Consider the following 22,144-nt stretch of genomic DNA (forward strand, 5'->3'; position numbering starts at 1 on the left):
GATAATTTTCAATTTCAGATATATACATATAAACATATTAAAAGTATATACCATAAGTACATACATATGTACGGTAGCATACTTATACTCACATATACATCTAGATTAGAAAAAAATGAAAAAAGTTATACTTGGCAACAAAGCATAGTTATTAGATATACAAACACACACACAAGTCAATTATACAAACGAAATTAAAAATCAGCACGTGTGTGGGTTCGATAAGCACATCTGGTGGTTTTGACTGACGTAAGTAAGAACAAGCATGCTATAGATTACAGATTTTAAGAAAATTTAATATCTATGTATATTTATAGTGAATTATAATATATGCAATATATGAAACTTATATAATTTAATTTTGGTTAGAAAAATGTGAGTGATTCAATTCAAGTTATCGCTAACGAGCAAAACGGACCGAAAACGTTTGGGTTTTTTTTGACGATAAAGCGATAAGAAGTCGAATCTGTTTCAGTATTTTATTATTACAAAAAGAATGAAAAAGAGTAGCAATAAGCAGCTGAAAACACAAATTGAATTTTATTATTATAAGTTTCGATAGGTTATGTTGAACTAAGTTAGGTTAGGTTATGGTGGATTAAAATGTATGTATAAAATGAAATATGTAGGAATTTATATTTGTTTTTATTTTAGAAGCAAGTAAGGTAAATGAGTAATATTTTCAACACAGCACTTAGACAAATTTGATTCATTTGTGAACTATATCTGGTATCGAAAAAGTAAAAATTGAATTTTTTGAAGACCACAAATGATATATGATAGAATTATTTAATTATTAAGTTCTAACTAGAACTTTAAGTATACATTTGAACATAGCCACAGAGAGTTCAATTTTTTAAGTGGTGCCTTGGTTTAAATATCCTTAACAAAATCTAGTATTAAGTAATATTTAATACAAAAATCTTTAAAAGCCACACAAACCAATGGTGATAAGGAAAACTGTACTGTAAAAGCTTTAAGCTAAAACTTAATTAACGGTATTTAAGGTTGTATTATGAAAAGCTACAGCTGCTTTTAAATCAGTTAAGTAAAATTGCTGGTATATTATTGCATAAGCAAATACAAAATACTATCTTAGATAAGTATTGTCAAATAAACAAAAAATAATTAGAAAATAGTAAACAACAGTTATCATACTCGTATCAATACCGAGCGCAATCTAAAAGGAAATCATCAATTCAATTGTTTATCTGTTATAATAATTACCCAGACACTTTACTAAGCTACGCTACACATGTTCAACAAAGAAGAGGTAGAAATATTGATAAGCAAATTTGGGTTAGTTTAAAAGTAGCAAGGGGACTTAAGGGTGAAACAATAGCAATAAAAGGAAATCAGAGATTTAATAATGATCGATAGAGAATAGCGTGTGTAACAAGAGCGGGAGTTTGAGGTTATTCTCATAACAAACGGGTTTGACTGAAGATTGTAAGGGTTATAACTTTAAAGTGAGAGTTGTGAGTGAGTAACTGAAAAGTGAGATTATAAAAAACTTTGTATATTAAATCGAATCACTTTTTAAATTTTATATTTGAAAACACATTTTTTGCTCATTATTTATCGATAACATAAATAAACATTGGCCTTGAGTTGATGGTTCTCGGCTTCCTTTTAAATTGTTGTTCTTAGACATGTAAATTCATAGAAACACATACATACATGTGTATTTTTGTGGATCCACCATAATTATGTTGATATATGTATTAAGACAATAGTTTAAAAATAGACGTTGGAAGACTTAACTTAAAATATTAGAAAAAATTAACAAAACTAATGAGATAAATATTATCCAAATAAAATTAGGGCAAAGCAGACACTATAAGTTGTTATCGTTAATACTTTTAGGATCCTTTTTCAGAAAAATTGTAATATATGTCAACAAAAATATAATTTTATTATGTAAAAATAAAAAATATATCGATAAAAATCGATATAGATATATCGATAAGTAATTATCGATTTTTTTTTAAATTTCTGGCGACAAAAACGATTATTTGAAAAATGGTACTTAATACCGACTAAATTTAATAGTTTTTATCGATTAATTACTGCGAAGAAGTAAACCGAATTGTCCAACAAGAGGTATAGAAGACGATGTCGAAAAAAGGCATTACTATTTTCCCAAATACGCAAAAAACTGTAAGGTGGATGTTGACAAAATATTATCTGGGTATAATACTAGCTAAGGAGCTGATAATTGCAAGAAAAAGATATGCAAATATTCAAAAACCAAAAAAGTTTCACAAGAAATTCTTAGCATTACAAAACTCCATAAATTTCTAAAATTCTTTTTATTAATGTACACATGTATGTATATACAATAATCGGCTGCTGCGAAATCTGAGTAAACATTATGAAGTGCAGTTATTATATAATATAAGAACAGAAAAGTACAACAGCAATAAACAAAACTGTATCAACGCATGAAAGCTCAGACTAATAACAAACAATCACAGAAAGTGTCAAATTACTCTGGCCGTAATGAATGCAGACAGCAAAAAGAAAAATACAAATATACACAATCACACATACACCGTCACACACATACATGTATATGCAAACAATTACAACTGCAATAGCGTATAAAAGCAAAGTCAAGTCAGCACTAAACCTAAAAGTTACAACCCGAACATTCTGAAGAGGTGAAGCGTTCTCTTGTCGTCACACGGTGACTGCAACATTGTTTGGTAACATAGCTGCTACATACATAGGTACATATAAGAAAGCAGAGCGAACCAAACAAAAGCGCAAAGGCGTCTTGACAGCACGTTGACATAATTATGACAGTTGTCTCAGTTGAGCAAAGCCGTAGTGTTACGAGTACCCAACAACCCACAGACACACAGCACAAGTCAAGCGATAAAAAAAGGTGGCAAGCGATTCTTCTTCTTCGGCAAGTGGGGGCAGAACCTCGTGCACCTGAAATGGCCGACAAGTCTAATAAAATCTTTATTGGCAATTAAATTAGAAGCATGAATGCTAATTTATGCACTTAGATTTTCCAAGGTGAGCTTTGGAATTGTACTTATTCAGCTAGGTACATACATAACACATATACATATGTATATACTTATGTAGCAAATCTGTAGTTCATAGCCCACATACAATATTATCTGCTGGTGAAGCACCTATTCAACCGGTATGAGTTTACTTTATCTAAATCAGTTACAATTAAATTACAGTTACAGGAGGTTGCCGAGTAAAGATTTTTAGGTCATTGGAGAAGTTATAAAAAATACTTGAAATTACTTTAATTTGAAAGTGGAGTGAAGGACTTCTAATTCCATTAACAAACCGGTTTCTTTAAATGAGTTAAAATGCTTGCTTTCCGTCGCTGGTAATTCTCATTGGGTTTATACGAGTAGATATTTTTTTATAAAATATAGAGTATACTGTTTATTTATACTCTATTTAACTTTTGGCGGACTGGAAAAAAAGAGAAAGATATAATCAGTTATCTCAACTAAACCTATTCAAAATGTCCACCAAACGGATTAAGTGATAATTATTTTTTAGTTTTATTTTCTAAGGCTTGGGCAAAAAACTTATGAAGTTCAGAACAATTTTTTATGAAAAAAGGAAACCGAATATAATTTAATGTTGTGGCCAAGAATTGCACTTTAATATTATTATAAGAGTTTGCCATTACGATTTTAAAAAGATTTCGTTCGGTTTGAATAAATTCTAGCCGAGAAGCAGCAATAACACGCCGAATATTCACTTCCAAGGCGTCAATCGTCTCGGGCTTTTCTGCGTAGGCAAGCGACTTCACATAATCACACAAAATGTAGTCCAGCGGTGTTAAATCGCACGATCTTGGAGGCCACGTCACAGACGCGAGATTATGCGCTCACCAAAAGTCTCCTTCAATAAATTGATTGTTTCGTTTGCTGCTTGGCATGTAGCCCCCTCTTGTTGGAATCAAAGTCCGTTCACATTAACATCCCCCAATTCAGGCACGAAAAAGCCATTAAACATGGCGCTATAGCATTCCCCATTGACACGAAATGTGACAATTTTCTTTATTAATTTAACGAAAAGTAAACTTCAACGCTGGATAAACTTTTCTTGTGAAAATCGGGATCGGTGGCCATCTCGTTTTGGGCTCATTCACCGATCGTGCGACGCGCTTGATGGTCGCTGTTTTTCAATTCGTGCACGAGTTTGATTTTGTAAGCTAGCAAACAAAAATCTTTTCGAAAAATCTTCCATTAAATGAATAAGCACAGAACCAATTGTGTCACGCGATGTTGGATGGACATATTCGGGTCTTCAGGTCTCTACTCTGCTCCACAGCAGCAATAGCGTCTTCGGTGTGTACTATTTGGCGTCTCTGAGGACGCGCATTATCACCTAAAACAAACATGGTGGGAAACCGTTCCATTATTACTCGATTTACCACCTTGGCTGTGCGATTATGTCGACCGAATATTGAAAGTAGGGCGTGATGCATCGCGAGAATCCAACCACTTTTTTTGGTAATAAAGATATTGTTTTGCAAAGGTTGTTGCGGAAGAAATCTGCCCTTTATAAAACAACCAAACCAAATTGAGTATACATTAAATAACAGCTGTGAAAAACACCAACTCCGGAATAAGTAATGCCTAAAATCACACGTCTAAAAAACATCCGTTATTAGAAGATAAGTGGATACTACCTTGGAAGAAAAGATATAGTAAATTGTTCAATAATTTTCAAAAGTCGCAGTTGTTTAGTCGTTAAGTGGATTTGGGCTTATTGTGGGGGTTGTGATTGTGAGAGTGAACTAGGACATAGTAAAATTTGTAGAACTAACATTGCCTGTAAAAATTATGAACTATTTCCCTACTGGATGGTGATTTATTTAGGCTAAAACGAGGGCAGGGTAAATGTATTCTCTTTGGTACTCATTATGGTCCGATCGAGCTTTAGCGGTTTACCTCAAATGGTCTTAACGTCGTCATTCATGTAACTAGCTTAAATGTTTTTAGAGATCTCTGAATTTTTCATATGTATTGTAGAAGCCTAGACACATGATCTCCACTTGATCATATAATATTACTTGCCATTTGTACTAAAAATCACACGAATAACCCATAACTTTCAATTTCAATTAAACTCAACGTATGCTTTTAATTATAGGCGTGACTAATGTAACATATGTACGTAATCAGCTTGGTAGGTTAATTGTGAAGTAATTTATAGTTAATAAGAATTTTCCATATTGATAAAGCATAGAAAGCCTAAAGAGAGCAATAAACTGAGTCATGCAGTCTACATGCCCTCATTTCTACAGAGATTGATGTAAATTATGAGCACAGTCATTCGTTTGTTGTCGTAAGGCTACGAAGATAGTGAAACTAATAAGATGGGAATGAGGAGCAAGATGAAGAGAGGAATAGTGTAAATAAAATAATATAACAAAAATTAAAATTAATTGCAAAGATTATTTGTTGCTAACTTATGACATATTGGTCTCACTTTTTCAATATGACAATGTCTAACTGTACTCTACTTTTTTTAGAGGCTAATCGTTAGCAAACACCTGCTTAAAGACATCAGCTAGAAGAAGCAGTCTAAATCATAAGACCTTACGACATTTTCACAAACATACGACGAAGCGCAAGTGCTTGGCCGTCAGTCAAAAAAAACAAAGATCTTTTGGCATTAGAAACGTTTTCTTCATTTGACAGATCGGCCAAAGCCCTTGGTATATTTATAATTCTTTATATTTTTTATGTCGAAGGTTTTTACGTTTTTTTTTTTTTCAAAGAAAACCATCTGTGCAATAGGGCTTCAGTAATGAAATTTCGAAACAGATGGTCTCTGAGGTCTAGCGCATTCCACGGTATATACATATAAACAACCACGAAGATCAAAATCTCGATAACATACGAGCGACTGACGAGTGTAACGGTGATGCGAATACATCACGGGCAATGCGGAAAAATTATTCAATTCAATTCTTGTTAATTTCACTAAGTGAAAAACTAAATAAAGACACAGAGAGACCGACGACTGTAGAAAAACCCAATCGCATTTATAAATAGAAGTAAACAAAATTTGTCATTAAACGGCAGCAGAGTTGATTTTACTCGGTATAAGAGTGAGAGAAACGTTAATAGAGAAACCTAACAGCGCTAGAAAGTCAATTGTGGAACAAACAGCGGAACTAGAAAGCGAGACAGTAAGAGAGAGCGACCAGTTGGGGCTGCTATTAACTACTGAGAGTGTGGCGTTAACAGCTGAGAGCGCTGCGTTAACAGCTGAGTGTTGTTGAGAGTGAGTGGAGCATGGATCAGCTGAGCGACTAGCAAAGCTAGTAAAAGGTGGCATATTGCAGTTGATAGATTTACGGCTGCCGATTTCCTTATTCTGCTACAGCTTCTTCCTCTTCTTATTTGATATTCATATAATATTTATCTTTTTATTTCAGGTTTGGTAGTGAAAGAAAACCAACCGTGCGGAGGATCTAGAAACCGGTTTTATTTTGGAGAGCTAAATAAAAAAACAAACACACACACAAACATACCGAGACTTTTAGAGACTTGTAGAGCCGCGAGTAACTTGGCGCGGAGTGTGGAGGCCACATAGACTTTCGAGAATTTTTTATGTGATGGAAACGAGTATGGTTAGTATTTGTTGTTATTGTCTCAGCATTCACCAAATGCTTTGTTGTTATTACAATACTTCTGTGTGTGTGTTTTTTTTTTTTTTGTTTTTCAATTAACTACTTGAGCCCGTAGGTAAAAGTGGTTGTTGCTCGGCAGCAGCAGCGTCGCGTAGTTTTGTGGTTTTCGTGCATGCATTGCATAAAGAATTAACTTGTTGTTACTGTTGTTGTTGCTGCTGTACATGGTCGCAAACGCGCGGAGAGTTGAGTGTGTTTACTGCCGATTGGCGTTGATGACTCATACAGGTGCGCTGTCGCTAGCCGCTGCTGGCAACTCGTAGCTCTCCACACTCCATTGTGTGCACATGTATGTATATGTGTGTGTATATGTATGTTAATGTGTGTGTATATACCCATACATATAATTGTACACCCATATTTATTATTATGTATACAACTGCTTGCTGTGCCTCCAACCAGCACTGCGCCCAGTCAATTGAAATGCAAGCCGCCACTGCTGCTGCGTGCGGAAAACAAGTGAGGCAAGTACTTTTAATAATAAACGCAATATTGAAAATACATTTTCGCACTCTTGACAATAAATCTTTATTTATTGCAGAGCAGCGTGGATGGAAGAGCACAGAGCGAAGAGTCGCATAGAAAATAAAAGAGCTAAAAAGAAATAAACATAAACGTTTAAGCGAAAAGAGAAAAGCAAGAAAATGCGAAAAATCGTAGAAAAAACCCAAGTGAGTGAAAAGACAGCCAGCTTGGAAGAATATGTAAATTTTCACTTGCGGATAGGCACTTGATGTTGCATAGTGGACAATCGAGGTGATATCGAGCTTAAACTGGTTATTTTTTTAGTAGTCAGTTGAATAGTTGTTGAACAAGAAGCAGTAGTGGACACTGGGAGCTAAACACTAATAGACAGTTTGGCTAGAAACTAAAGCACTAAGCAACTGCGATCCTGAAGCTGTGTGCTAAAAATAAAATAGATGGGTAATTTAGCTTTAAATACTGAAAATTTTACTTCGGCTGCACAGAAGCAGTAATACCCTGAACAGGTTTATTTCTCATAGCATAAAAGATTTGTATTTTTATTTGATCGCATAGTTTGTATGGCAGCTATATGCTATAGTAGTTCGATATCCGCGGTTCCAACAAATGAGCAGCTCCTTGAGGACAATAGTGTGTGTGCAAAGTGCAAACTGAGGTTCTACTTCGCGTATATACAGACAAACAGGGGGACAGGCTATGGGATCCTGTTCACGATCCGATGACGGATGGAAAACAATTTATTTGCTAAAAGAAATTCGGAAAACTACTTTAGAATCCCACAAACTATATATGTATGTATCAGCATCCTACAAGGCTATGGCACGTTATATAATATTTACATGGATTAAGAAAGCGATTAATTTAAGTCATTGAATAAGTAGGTTCAACCTCTGTTTTACAACAAACGTTTTTATCCCTCAGTTGGGTTATATTTCTTACAACTAAAACAAAATGATAAGTTAGCCTTGTACTTCCCAAAACTATAGAAAATTCTTCAAAGAAAGGTTTTAAAAGCTATAAGCTTTAAGAGATCAAGCAACTTCGAGAGGTTCGAAGCCTGAAAATTAATTTGAAATTGGGCAAACAAGATGATTGATGATAAGAAAGCTATTCGAAACCCAATTCCTGTAATTTTGTTATCGTTTACATGGATTTATCATTGTGTTGCTAAAACTAATTTTTAAACTCATAAATTGCAAGTTTCTTTTTGTCTATTACTCGTCTGATCCATTACTAATATCATTTTCGCTCTAAGTTAAGCACTCATTAATGCCTAGAATTTTTATTTTCTCTCATTGCCATTGTTTTACAATAAAAATCGTGCGAGTTTCTTCCGCAAATGAATCACCACTACCACCACATCCCGCACACACATATACTCATATAGGTATACGGCATGTAGATGCATTTCAACGGCGCTTGAGCACTCTCAAACTAGGCAGCTTAGCTGCAAGTCATAAATCATATATATTAAGTAACGAAACAAAGCTCAACGCTGATACTTAATGAGCTACGAGACACTTAGCCGCTGGCAGCTGATAACAAAAGCGCTACGCCAGTCTAAATATGCCCTCGATGCATTCAAAGGTTCTGCTGGTTTCGTTTGACCATTTGAATTATGAGTACTCGTGATTGCAGCTTTAATGTGATTATAGCAATGTTGTGGTTGTTGTTATTCTTTTTTGTTTTTTGTTTTTTGTATTTCTTTTTGTTTAGCAAGCACTTATTGTTGCTGGTCAGTTTTCAATTTCATGGCTTTTTGAAAAGCTTTTTTATTGGTGTGAGTGAGTGTGGTTATACATATTTACATATGTATATACAAACCCTATACATACATATGCACACACACACAAATATACCTACATATACATATTCACAAATTTGTATTTATTCTGAATTAAAACAAACTTTTTACCGCTGCTTACAATTCGCTGTGACTAAATATTTAAGTACTTAAAACGGTTTTAATATACATACATACATACACATGTATTTGAAATCATATGTGCATATTTGTAATATGTAATTTCTATAAATGCGCTATAAACAAATTGTCTAGATTGTTGCTGTTTATTTTTGTTGTTGGTGTTTGTATAAAACTATTTTTGTAGCATCAATGATCGGCAGCGATGACCTTAGCGGCAAACAAGACATGAACACATATACACACACATACTTAGGTATATACATATTTATTTACGTAGTGACTGCTCTTATGCGCAATGCGTGAGCGGCATAAGTGGCCACAATGAAGATAAATTATTAATTTCGTAATCAAGTGGTCGAACACATTGATAAAGATAATACAATAGATAGACAACAGCGGTGATTTTGCTTTTTATTTAATACAGTTTCAATGGGAAATACAATAAAACATAAAAATTACCTTGTCTGGGAATTCAACATATTTTTATTTTAATTTCTTAAGTGAAATTGAAAAATAATATAAAAAAATAATAAAAATAGTAAAAATGCAATGAAATAAAAATAAAGAAATTGAATACAAATAATATAAAAGAAAAAAAATATATAAAATAAAAAAGAATCTATTTTTCAAGTGGAATTTAAAATTAAAAATATAATTTGAAAGTAATAAAAAAGACATTAAATAAAAATAAAAAATATATCGAAATGAGAAGAAATAAACTGAATTCAATTAAAATACACAAATTAAATAAAAATAACAACAACAACAATTTCCAATAATTTTTAATGCAAGAACTTTTACAAAAATATAGCACATTTCAATATACACTTAAAATCATTATTAAGCATAAATAAGTTTAAAGAGCAAATCAAAAGCACATACACATATAATATAAAGGCAAAAAGTAATAAATTTTTAAATAAAATAAATATATATAAATATTGTATTGCAATAAAAAAATTAAAAGTGATCCAAAAATATAAATTTAATTAACTAAATGTTATAAAGACAAAAAATAATAAATTAGTAAGTAAAAAAATTAAAAAAATTAAAAAAAAAATTAAATTAAATTAAAAAATGTTAAAAAACACATATTTTTAGCAAAACAACTAATTTAAAAATAAAAAATTTAATAAACTAAATTAAATAATTTTTTTTTTATCATTTCAACATATGAAGCATTAAAAAATATTAAATATATTAAAAAAAATGTTTGTAAAAAATACTAATTTGAAAATAAAAACATTAATTAACTAACTCTAATTATTACTATTTTTAAATAATTTCAACATTTACAACATTAAAATAACAAAAAGTTTTTAGTAATCAAAATTTTAAGAATAATTTAAGTTAAGTCGAGATTGTAGTAGAAAATTTTTGAAAATTTTAGCAAAAAAGTATCTTTAATTAAACTCTACAAAAAGAGTGTAGAGCTGGGGACTCATTAAATATTAAAGAAAAAGCTTACATGATATAAACAAACTTTTTCTATATAAATTATTTTAAAATTTATTTTAATTAACTGAAAATTTTTTTAAGGGAAGTTCTTCATAAAATATTTTTACCAGTCTATATTTGCTAAGTGGTGCTTAACAGTGCTGAACAGCAAAAATTCAGCAAATTATTATATAATATGTCCGGCTTTAGTTACATATGTTAATTGACAATAAAGTTTGAAAATTGCATTCGATTGATGTGACACTTTGATAAAGCATTACAATGCGCCTGAATGTAGGCAACGTTTTAGTTACAAGCAAGCCAAATAGAAAGTTATCTGCATATTATATTCACAGATTTGAAATGTTAGTATGATTTTTTGGTAGATGTGAGTACAATAACTCATTGATGCACAAGCCTGCCTCTTTGCTTGTGTTTTTTTTTAAATCATTTGATTAGTATAATAAAAATATATAGCAGATTATCATCTTAAACAAACACTAATTTAAAGTTAGCATACTTATGGGAATATATTCTCAGTATGTCATAAAAAAATCGTCTGTTTCTATCGCTGAATTCACACCCAAGGTCAAATTAAATGAATGTCTAAACAATTTAATAGCAAAGATAGTAAGAAAATTGAAAAAAATTCAAAAATCAAATTCTATTTCTATGTTTGAACCATATTGCCTGCTAGACGGGTGACAGGTGATAATCAGATGATTTAATGGCGGGCGCCACTAATAGGTGGATGGTTTGATGTTTGCTGTTTTAATGGCTAAAGCTGATTCGTTTTAAAATTTTTTTAATAATTATTTTAAGAGTTAATATAATAATATAGAAACAAATAGCTTTATAAAAAAATGTTAGTTGTTAAGAAAAACATATATAAATATATGAAAAAATAATATATTATTTTTAAGGGTCAAAGTTGGAGTTAAAATATTTTTATGTATAAATTTGTCGATTCAATTTAAAAAATTATTTCGAATTTCCTTACATAATATGTATGTATTGTTTATACGTTTTAAAAGTTCTTATCATCAAGCCCAATTCTTATCAGCAAGCGCGCGATAAAAAAACATATAAACAAACAATAACAACAAAATCAGCGCAAACAAAATGATAACCACAAAGAGTGAGTTAGATTCATGAACGGCGGGTGAAAAACAAGTAAAAAGGAAAAGTGACAATAGAAAAATCTTAATATGGACATAATTGATCAAAACAAAGGCAAGAACAGAAAAGCAAATGTTAACAACGAAATTGCCAACAAATGTCAGGTAAGGTGAATACGCACGCAAACCAATAAAATTGTCTTTATAAGTGGATCGTCTGTCTATATAAAAGACCGCGCTAGGTTTGAGAAAATTTAGCTAACCAAGAACTCTAGTTTTACACGGAGTGCAGTAAAAACAATTGAGTATGTGGAGAGTTGTAAAAAAACGAGCAATAATTGGTAAGGAATAAAAAAACAAAGATTGAAGAAATAAGAAATTAATTAAAGTAAAAAACAAAAGTAATAAAAAATTCATAAAAAATATATAAAACTATATATAAATAAAAAACTTTAACATTCCGTTGCTCCTGAACTATTATAACCTTCACAACTACAAAATATTCCTTTTGAGAACTTGATACTGATTGTTCGGTTTGTGTGACAGCTTCATGCTATAATAATCCGATCTGAACAATTTCTTGGATATTGCATTATTGTTTTAGACAATAATCCTTGCCGAATTTCGTGAAGATATCTCGTCAAATGAAAAAATTTTCCATACAAATATTGTATTCCGATTGGTTAGTGTTTATGGCCACTATAGGCTATAGTAGTCCGACATCGGCGGTACCGACAAATGAGCAGCTTCTTGGGGAGAAAAGGACGTGTGCAGCATTTCTGATGGTATAGTAATGTAAGCAGCATTTCAGTAAAATGAAAGAATTTCAGAAAAAATAACATATAGTTTCCCTGATTTTTATTTCAGTGTAGGGTTAAAATTATATGAGTTTTTTGTACATACAAAAGATGGAGCGGTAAAGTTAAGCCAACCTTTGCACCTAAAACATTAGTGGAGATTCGAAAGTAAGTTTTTACGCAAGATCTCTTGAGAAAGTGATCTTAAAATTTTTCCAAGATTATGCCAAATTGTACCCCTGTAGCTTAAAAAAATCACTGCTAAGCCATAGAGGTGATGGGATAGATTTTTGTTAGTATAATGCCAGTGGGGATCTCCAAACTAATGGACATCTAGATTGTAATGAGTAAGAACTGAATTATCATATCAATATTTAATTGCACCCTTTAAGCGTGCACGACAACAATACTCGCCCAAATCTTCCCTTCAGACTGCTAACTATATTTAAAGAAATAAACGATAGACGAGGGTATTCGTAAGGAATAATATGTTTGTCAGTGATCGAGCATTAGAAAGTTCCAGTTAGGAATTCAGAAACGAAAGAAACGTTATTCGCGGAAATTTAAGAAAGAAAACAAAAAACAGAAGTAAGTGAACGAGGATTTCAAATAGAAGAATATGTATAAAGTAAAAGAAAAACTTGCACATAAATTCCAGTCGATCGGTGATCTTGATCTGGTCACTAGTGAGAACATAAGAATTTTGCTAAATAAATCTTAAGAAAGCTCAAAAAATTATAAAAGTAGACATTGGGGTTTGGACACTATTGTTGAGTTAAAGTTCTCTGTTCTCTTGAGGCTAAAAAGAGTTTGATGAAAAATGATAGCCATATTGATAATTAAATCAAAAGCGATCGTTTCAAACGAGATCGATACAACAAAAGCTTAATATCAATAATGTTAACAGCATATAACACACATATTTAAATTAAAAAGATTAACAGGAAACCGAAAAGAGAAAGCAAAAAATTAAAAAACAGCAAATTTTGCGAAAGAAAAAGGCACGAAAAGCAACAACACTGAAACAATTCTCAGGAAGAACCCAAACCAGATACAAGTGAAAGGAGCGCACATTAACACCTTGTGGCAGTACGAAAATGGGTTAAACAAGTAAGTGATGACATTTAAATCTGGAATTAAGATTCAGTAACAAGTGCATTGCGAAATCAGGTAGACACAACGAGACCTGCTGGGCAAATGAAGAATAATAAGAAGCATGGGAATTAAAAGCCAATTGCGAGATGAAAGAAAGCAAAGATAATGGTATAACAATTACAACGAAACATATGACACAAATTCGAAAAAAAAACTTGAAAAAAGTACTAATGAATTGAACAAAGAGATAAAATAAAGAATGAAAACTTTATGTAAATGCAACTGGACAAGCGAAGAGGCTTAATCAAGCTGAAACCCTTTTCGATGGCGCTCGAACTGAAGAAATCACACACAAATGGGCAGAAAGTAATCGTTTGTATTTGTATTTATGTATTTATGTGAGTATGCGTGTGTATATATGTATGTATTTATGTATGTGCGTATATTTAGTTGCAGAGTGAAGTCTGAGGCACCAAGAGGCTGCCAGCTGAAAACCAGTCAAACAACGACGAACGAATATGTTAAGTAAGCGAGTAAAAATACAAAATATTAAGCGCTGAGCGACAAACCACAACAAAAACACATACATATATTTATTATATATATACACATACATATTATTATATATGCATATACAGAATTAAGCTCATGTGGCGACGAAGGTGTGCTTGCTTTGCGACTGCCTATGAAGTCAGTAAGCGCAAGCAGTTATGGAAGTAACAGCAACAACAACAAGAACAGCAATAGTAATAACAACAACAACTTTCATAATAACAACAATAACAAAAACTCATAAGAACAACAACAACAAAGGCTGTCGTTGAAAACAAGAAGTGTACAAAACGCGAAACCAAAAAAAAAAAACAAAAAAACTACAACAAAGCAAAAGACCACAAACGACAAGCAGCAATGCGCAAACAAGAAGACCTAAACTGGTTGGAGCAACTTCTTGACAACGTCGCTATTACGAGCTCGCGCGCTAGCGACGACGAACGAGAAAACTCAAATAGAAAATGGTACAAAGGTAAAGTTAAATCATATGAGAAATTAATGAATATGATTGTGCTTTTTTCATAAAATTCAATAAATTAAACAAAAAAATTAATTTAACAAAAAAACAAGAAAAAACGTTAATTTCGGTTGCGCGGAAGCTATAATACCCTTCACAGGTGCATTTTTGATACCATTAAAGTTTGTGAAAATTTCTTTATCTTAATTTTCATCGTTCACTTTGCTATATGAGATAGTGATCCGATGTGAAACACTAATTCACTAATCCATGCTAAATTTCGGCAAAATATCTTGTCAAATAAACAGGTTTTTCTTACAAGAACTTAATTATGATCGTTCACTTTGTATGGCAGCTATATGCTCTAGTGGTCCGATATCGGTGGTCCCGACAAATGAGCAACGTCTTGGAGAGAAAAGTGCGTGTGCAACATATCAGATCTATATCTCAAAAACTGAGGTACTAGTTTACAAATTTACAGATAAACGAACGGTCATGGCTAAATCGACTCAGGGTGTTACAAATTTCGTGCAAACCACCTGTTCAGGGTATAAAAAACTGTTTAACCAAAAAGCATAGGGGTTTGAGCTGAAAACTGCACGCATAGTTGGAACTGCAGCTAATCTGGAGTTATATGCGTGTAAGCGCCAAAAGAAGGTAAACAGGCCTCAAAAAGAGGCAACAAGAAAAGCTCAGCTAGCGACAGAGGGGAGTCGCGAACCGAAGCACAACGGCTTAAAGCAGCAACAACATGTTGCATGAGGAAAAAAAACATACAAACTTAATAAATACAAACGAGATAACAAAGTGGTCGCCACAAAAAAAAAAAATAAACGCAAACGAGTTAGTCAAAACATAACCCAACAACCTGACGTGCGATCAGCATAAAAAACGCATATGTATATACATTTGCTTAACTGCATGTTTTATATGCATATATACAAGTATGTACCTTTGTATTTCTGCCACGGCGTCTTAATAAACGCACATTGTGTTAAGTGCGTAAAAACACGCGCATGCGCGTTTACCTGTTTGGCATATAAATACGGGAAAATGTGTGCGCTCAACAGAAGGGTACCATGACGAGCACAGCGGCTTGTTTACAGACATATTTTTAAAGCAAGACATTACACATATAGCTATCTTAAACCGGCCACCGCCACATTACGATTCTGCACTTATTAATTCATACAATCCGAATGCTGATAAAAATCAGTGAAAAAACTGTTAGTTAAAACTAGAAAGAGAAAAAGAAAGGAGGAAGCGCACAAAAACGACACTCGAAGTGTTGGCAGTCGTATTGGCTCGAAGGCAAAAATTCACAAAAGTGGATTGCTGAGAATGATTAGCTGTTGCTGGGAGATTGATGTTAAGCGCTTTTGCCAACCGCGATAAAGTCTAAGTAGTTGTTAGTTGTGAAATGGTAACTGTAGGTAGCTATTAGAATGACTAAGCGACATGATTGAGAAGATCATTAGTTTTGCGGAAAATTTTGCATTTAAGAGAAGGGATAAAAAATGGAGAAAAATTAAGAAAATATTTAAAAAAACATTTCCCTTGGTTGCCCTGAAGCTATAATACCCTTTACAGGTGCATAATAGTGTATAAATAAACTCTAATGTTTATTTCGATTGGTCAGTTTGTATGGCAGCTATCTCCAATAGTGGTCTGACACCGGCGTTTCCGACAAATAAGCAATGGTGACATTAAAATTCTGTAAAGTAATAATGAGGTACATGGACAACGCTTTCGATCAGAGATTCACGAAATCAGGAATATATAATACTAGAAGACATCTCAAAACACCCACATTTATTCGCAGAACGTCATCAGTAACTCAATGTTATCACCTTAAAGTGGTTGAAAACCCCTGGCGGTATGGCAAAAATGGCTTGATTTGTGGTATCAATGCGAGAAGGTGAAACGGATGTGAAATAAACGCGCAGTAGGCGCAGGCAGGACGGATGCTCATCGGCAGACAACGAGTGACCGTATGGAAGACGTGAAAAACAGGCGAACTTGGTTAATTACACAAAGAGGTAAGTGGCAAGTGGCAAGAGGCAAAATAGTGAATAAATGGCTGTGCAAGCAAAGGCAATATATAGAGAGAAGAAATGGCCAGACAACGTAGCCTAGAACGAAGTAGAGCGATGGAAAATTAAAGCTAAGTGGACTGGACGCAGAGTGTCGCCTTGCCCTGTTAGGCGTTTTGTTGTAGCAAGCAGTTGAATCAATAAACAATCAGACTGTCAGGCAGTCAATCAATACAATTCACTTGCTACATGTTGACTTATACATATCTACACATACATACATATCTATACACATATATTCTTACACACACATACACACTTTCAACATTACATATAGAAGTTGTGGCATGACTGAAGTACTTGTAAGTAAGTTGTAAGAGCCGAGCAAGTCGTTCGCAATGAAAACAACAAACCTTTTTGTTTTGATTCGTGCAGGATGACGTCTTCGTCGTCGATAACGCTGCCGCCGACGATTGTCGATGTGTTGGTCGCCGAGTTGCTGAGATTGTTTTGCAATTGCAGCAGACCACTGCCACAAGTGCTGGAGCTGGTTATGTTTTTCATGCAGCCAGTTTATACGGAGCGTGGAGCAGAAGAAAAATACACAAACGAACGCAGCAACGAAGTGCTTTGCGAACAGGTAGAAAGGCGGCCGAGGAGTGCTGAATATTTTTTATTTCCTTTATTTTGTTGTTATTTTTGCCGCTAGTTTTGTAGCAACCCTCTTACTTTTACTTTTTGAATGCTGTTTTTTTTTTTGTTTGTTGATATTCGTTGCTAATTTGTGTATTAATTTTATTTTAATTATTTTTGCTTTTTTAATTTATTCACTTTTTGATTTTATATAATATTTTTATTTCTTCTTTTGAAATTTTTGAGGCTGTTTTTCGAATTACTTAAATTTTTTTTATTTTACTCAATCACTTTTTCACACTTGGCACTTTTGGAGAGATTTGCGAATTGTTAATACGAACTTTCAATATGGCAACATCATTTGGTCGTTAAATTTATTATAATTAAATATTTTATTTACCGTATTCGGTAAATTTTAACGCAGATATATGCTGTAAATGTGAAAATTAAACTTTATACATTTTAATTATGCTAACTTTTCCAATTAGTTAAAAGTAATTTAATTAAAAATTATTGTATACAAATTAAATTGTCTCAGATGCTTTTTACGGATAGTTTTACCATTAAATGTTGTTCAATTACTTATGAATCAATTATAATACATATGGGACTGAATTACAAAAAATATGAAAATATAAAATGGAATAAAAAAAACGTACAAAAATGACAGTGACTGAAGTAAAAATAGGAGGATACTAAAAAAATTGAATAAAATTATTTGAAAGAAAAAAATTTAAAAAAAATAAATAAATAATAATAATAAAACAATACAAAAGTTAAAAAAAAAATGAAAAAATATTGTTAAGGGTAGTTATTGTTTTTTTATAATTTTATAAGATTTTAATTTTGATTTTGTTTATAATTTTAATTTTAAATTTAATCTTAATTTTTTTAAAAATTTGTTTTTAGTTTTAATTTTGATTTTATTTTAAATTAAAATTTTAGTTTTAATTTAAATTTATTTTAATTGTAGTTGTAATTGTAATTGTAGTTGTACTTGAAGTTGTAGTTGTAGATAAAGTTTTAGTTTTAATACCAATTTTAATTTTAATTGTAATTATATTTTAAATTAAAATTTTAATTTCGATTAAATTTTTGTTTTAGTTTTAATTTTAATTATAATTTTCAATTTAATTTTAATTATATTTTTAAATTTTAATTTTAATATCAATTTTAATTTTAATTCTCTTTTTAATTTTAATTAAAGTATATTTGTCGTTGTAGTCAAAGTTGTAGTTGTATATAAAGTTTTAGTTTTAATACCAATTTTAATTTTAATTATAATTTGAATTGTAATTATATTTTAAATTTAAATTTAAATTAAATTTTAGTTTTGATTTTAATTATAATCTTCAATTTAATTTTAATTATTTTATTTTATTTTAATTTTAATATTATATCAATTTTAATTTAATATCAATTTTAATTTTAATTTTAATTCTCTTTTTAATTTTTATTTTAATTCTGTTTTTAATTAAAATTAAAATTTATTTGTAGTTGTAGTTGCAATTGTAGTTGAAGTTGTATTGTAGTTGAAGCTGTATTGTAGATGAGTAGAGTAGTGAGATGTTTTAGTTTTAATACCAATTTTTATTTTAATTTAATTATAATTTTAAATTTAATTTATTTTTAATTTTAATTTTTAATTTGACTTTATTTTATTTTAATTCTTATTTAATTATAATTTTAAATATTTTTTTCTATTTCTGAAACATTTTCAAACATTTAATTCACATGCTTGTAAGATTTTGATTTTGTTTGTTCAATAAAACACATTTTTGTTTGCTTTTCCATTCTTAAAAAAATTAATTTCCACTCAATTGCAATAATTTTCACATTTTCACTGTGTCTAAGCTGTAGTTATAATATATCCGCATACACTAAGTGACAAACATACATGCCAGAACATTTATGTAAATATGTATGTATGTATGTACATATGAGCACACATTATTTTTATGCATACACCATCATTTATTAATGCTTTTTGTTTTATTTTTTGGCACGTCGCCGACTGAAGAACCCGTCCCAGTCACAAACCGAACCCGATCAGCACAAAAAGTTCTTTCGCCGACCGACGTCGTGACGTTGCGACGCTGTTGCGGCTGCGATTACTGATGGCGCTGATAGTTCGTTGTTAGTTGACGCAAGCAGCGCCGTTTGCGTCAGTCGGCTGAGTCTGCTTCGGTTAGAATCAGCGACGACGTCGACGATGATGATGACAACGACGCCGCCAAACCGTGCCGATGGCAACGATAAAATTAGCGACGATGCCTGGTGCCAGCAGCTAGATGGTGGATGGGAGGGGGTTATGAAGTAGGCGCAAATGGGTGTGTGTAGCAGGCACGGATGTATGTGTGTGCAGGTTGGTTGGGGGAGGTTAGAGGGGGGAAGAACTGGTGAAACAACGTACGCACGCACGTATGCAATGGAGCTCTAAAACTATATGTCTCCTTGTATGTGTCTTATGTATAAATGTAAATTTGTAAAGACGAACGAAGAGATACGAGAAACTTTTTGGCGTTTCGCGATCGCTGTTCGAAGAACTATTTGTAGTTGTTGCTTGCATACAATTTTTTTTAATGTTTTTGCTTTTTGCTCTGGCTTTACGTACTATTCCAATGGGTTCGAATGGGAATCGGGGTTTGGTTTGTTGCGCTATGCTGCGACGTGACGTGACGCCACGCACTGAAGCGCAATTGGACTTAAGGTGTGTGCGGCTAGTAACCCAGATCAATGGATTTTGATTGCTTCATTCGTTTTTTCTTCAAGTTGTTTCTTTTAATAATAACGTAGCACAACAACAATAAAAATCACATATGAACTCATATACACTGAAAACTGCACGAACTTACGACAATTTCCCTTTTACGAGCGTACGAGCGAAGACAAAAATATGGGGGAAAAGCACTGTGGGAGTGTCGATCAATTTTTCCTTTTTTGCTTTTTTAATATTTTGCTTTCATATATTTTTCAAGCGCGTACACTGCGGTCGCGATTTCCACGTTTCTTTTCCCTTTCAATTATGGCAAACGGAGAATTAAGAACCACGACGCGTCCGTTCTAATTCGGTGTAGTATATACCGATAACCGAAAACGCTACAATTTGCAAGGCGGAAGAATCACAAATTCACGGAAAACCGAGCACTTTGTAGTTAAACAACAAATCAAATCATAAACTCTGCAAAGCGCAAGCGAACAAAAAATATCGTCGTAATGAACTGAGCCGAGTACGCAACGCGCAGAATCGAGAGAAACTCACAGACTGAATGCGACGGTGAGCGAGCGGCGGTGATTAGGGCCCAAAGCATACACGAACCAGCAGCTAGCCAGTGAGCCAGTCAGCCAGACAGGGCCAGCAGCTCCAACGATACGACAACGACAATAGACCGAAAAATCACACACACACAAGCAAAATGGCACAAAGAGTCAAGAGTGAGCGACGAATGACGAAAAACAAGCATCACAGCAAAACAGCGCTGTGGAGCAATGCTGAGAACGCGTCGCGTTGTTAGTGGCAATGGCGCGCGCGGGAAGCAGTCAAACAAGTGGGGTGGTATCTGTAACAGGCCAGGCAAGAATAAGAAAAATAAAGAGAAAATAAGAAAATGCAAACATATGTACGGGTAAGGCGGCAAGACAAGACAAAGTAAGGCGGCGGGGTATGGTTTGCGGTCCACCGAGTAACGTTGCCACAACGCGCGCGCCCTTTAGAGTGGCGTTGGCTGAGCGCGCGCAGGTGTTGCGGTGTGAAGGAGTGGCCGAACGGGTTTTGCGCTCTTCCTCATACACAAACACTGAACGAATGATGTTGTTTTTATTATTATTTCTATTTTTTTTTCATTAATAATGTAGACTTTAGCGGAGACTTGCGTTCTTGAGATACTCGCCATACCCGATCAATGAGTGGCGGTAAGTGCATAGCGGATTCGTCATACACCAACTGCGGCCAGCTGTTGTGCTCCCCATCAATGCTTGGAATGTAGAATATGCGAGCAGAGAGTAACAACAGACTATGAGCACATAGCGATAAAGAGCATCAAAGAGCGGGAGCGCGCTATGTTAGCTGGGATTACTGTTAACGACAGAAATATTTTGAATATTTTTCCGATTAGTTGTGTACGAGGAATGCCACGAAGAATGTGCGCGCGCTAACAGCGCAGACAGTTGGGCGAGAGAATGTGTACCGAAGTGAAACGCGCAGGTAAACAGTTGGCGAGAGCGCAATATATTTACGTTCACTGATGTTGGGCCAAATGATGGGCAGAGAGTCGAAATGATCGTTCGTTTGGTAATTACCTCGAGTAGCAGAGAAATGATTTGTTGCTGTTTGGGGTATGTATAGACTCGTAATAATCTGCACTTGTAGTTGTGCGTATCATCGAGCGGCCATGACGGCAATAGTACAGCACTTGTTTACAGTGCATGTCACATGTGTGACGACAATGGTAATAAAATTATAAGTTTTTATGATTTTTTTATGGAAGATTTAGCACGTAAACGCTAGAATAATGTGAGTACTGTATGTGTAGGCTGTAGCTTGTTGTAGAAATATATGTTGTTAATGGTCTCAACTGAGGTCATGGTAATTTAGAAGTTCCCATTTATAGGTACATTCGGTGGGGTTCTTTTTGAATTATTGGTTTAAGGTGTTTCGTTGTTTTGTGCGTTATCTATCGGAGATTGAGCGTCTAAGTCAAATCGAGGTAATATTGTTTGAGAGACTTCAATGGGTTTGAGTTTTCAGAAAATTGGATACAAGACTCCTAAAATCGAGGGCTACACATATGAAAGCAACACTAAGATTGGGATAAAAATATGAGTTAAAACACAGAAATGGCGTCATAGAATAATGATAACTAATTGGAGTGAATAACTCAGGACAATAAATAAGGACCACAGAGAGATTGATTTCTAAATT

At 33.2% G+C, this 22,144-nt stretch overlaps 1 protein-coding gene across 7 annotated transcripts in view; it reads right to left on the reverse strand.

Moving 5' to 3' along the window:
• Positions 1-22,144, reverse strand: part of sd (TEA domain transcription factor 1 homolog scalloped) — a 221,931-nt gene that overhangs the window by 80,238 nt on the left and 119,549 nt on the right. For 2 of the 7 annotated variants that reach the window (XM_036362384.2, XM_014246183.3), the window contains exons 1-2: positions 20,079-20,681; positions 17,004-17,654 (exon numbers count right to left, since the gene is read on the reverse strand). The exons of 2 other annotated variants lie outside the window; for them this stretch is intronic. In XM_036362384.2, coding sequence (XP_036218277.2) covers positions 17,004-17,154 — 151 coding nt within the window. In that variant the 5' untranslated portion in view covers positions 17,155-17,654; positions 20,079-20,681. Of the gene's footprint in view, positions 1-17,003; positions 17,655-20,056; positions 20,682-22,144 lie in introns of those variants that run through there. 3 more of the 7 variants (XM_014246199.3, XM_014246191.3, XM_070110207.1) reach the window with 2 other exon arrangements.

Source organism: Bactrocera oleae, chromosome 5 (assembly GCF_042242935.1).
Source record: "Bactrocera oleae isolate idBacOlea1 chromosome 5, idBacOlea1, whole genome shotgun sequence".
Lineage (NCBI taxonomy): Eukaryota > Metazoa > Arthropoda > Insecta > Diptera > Tephritidae > Bactrocera > Bactrocera oleae.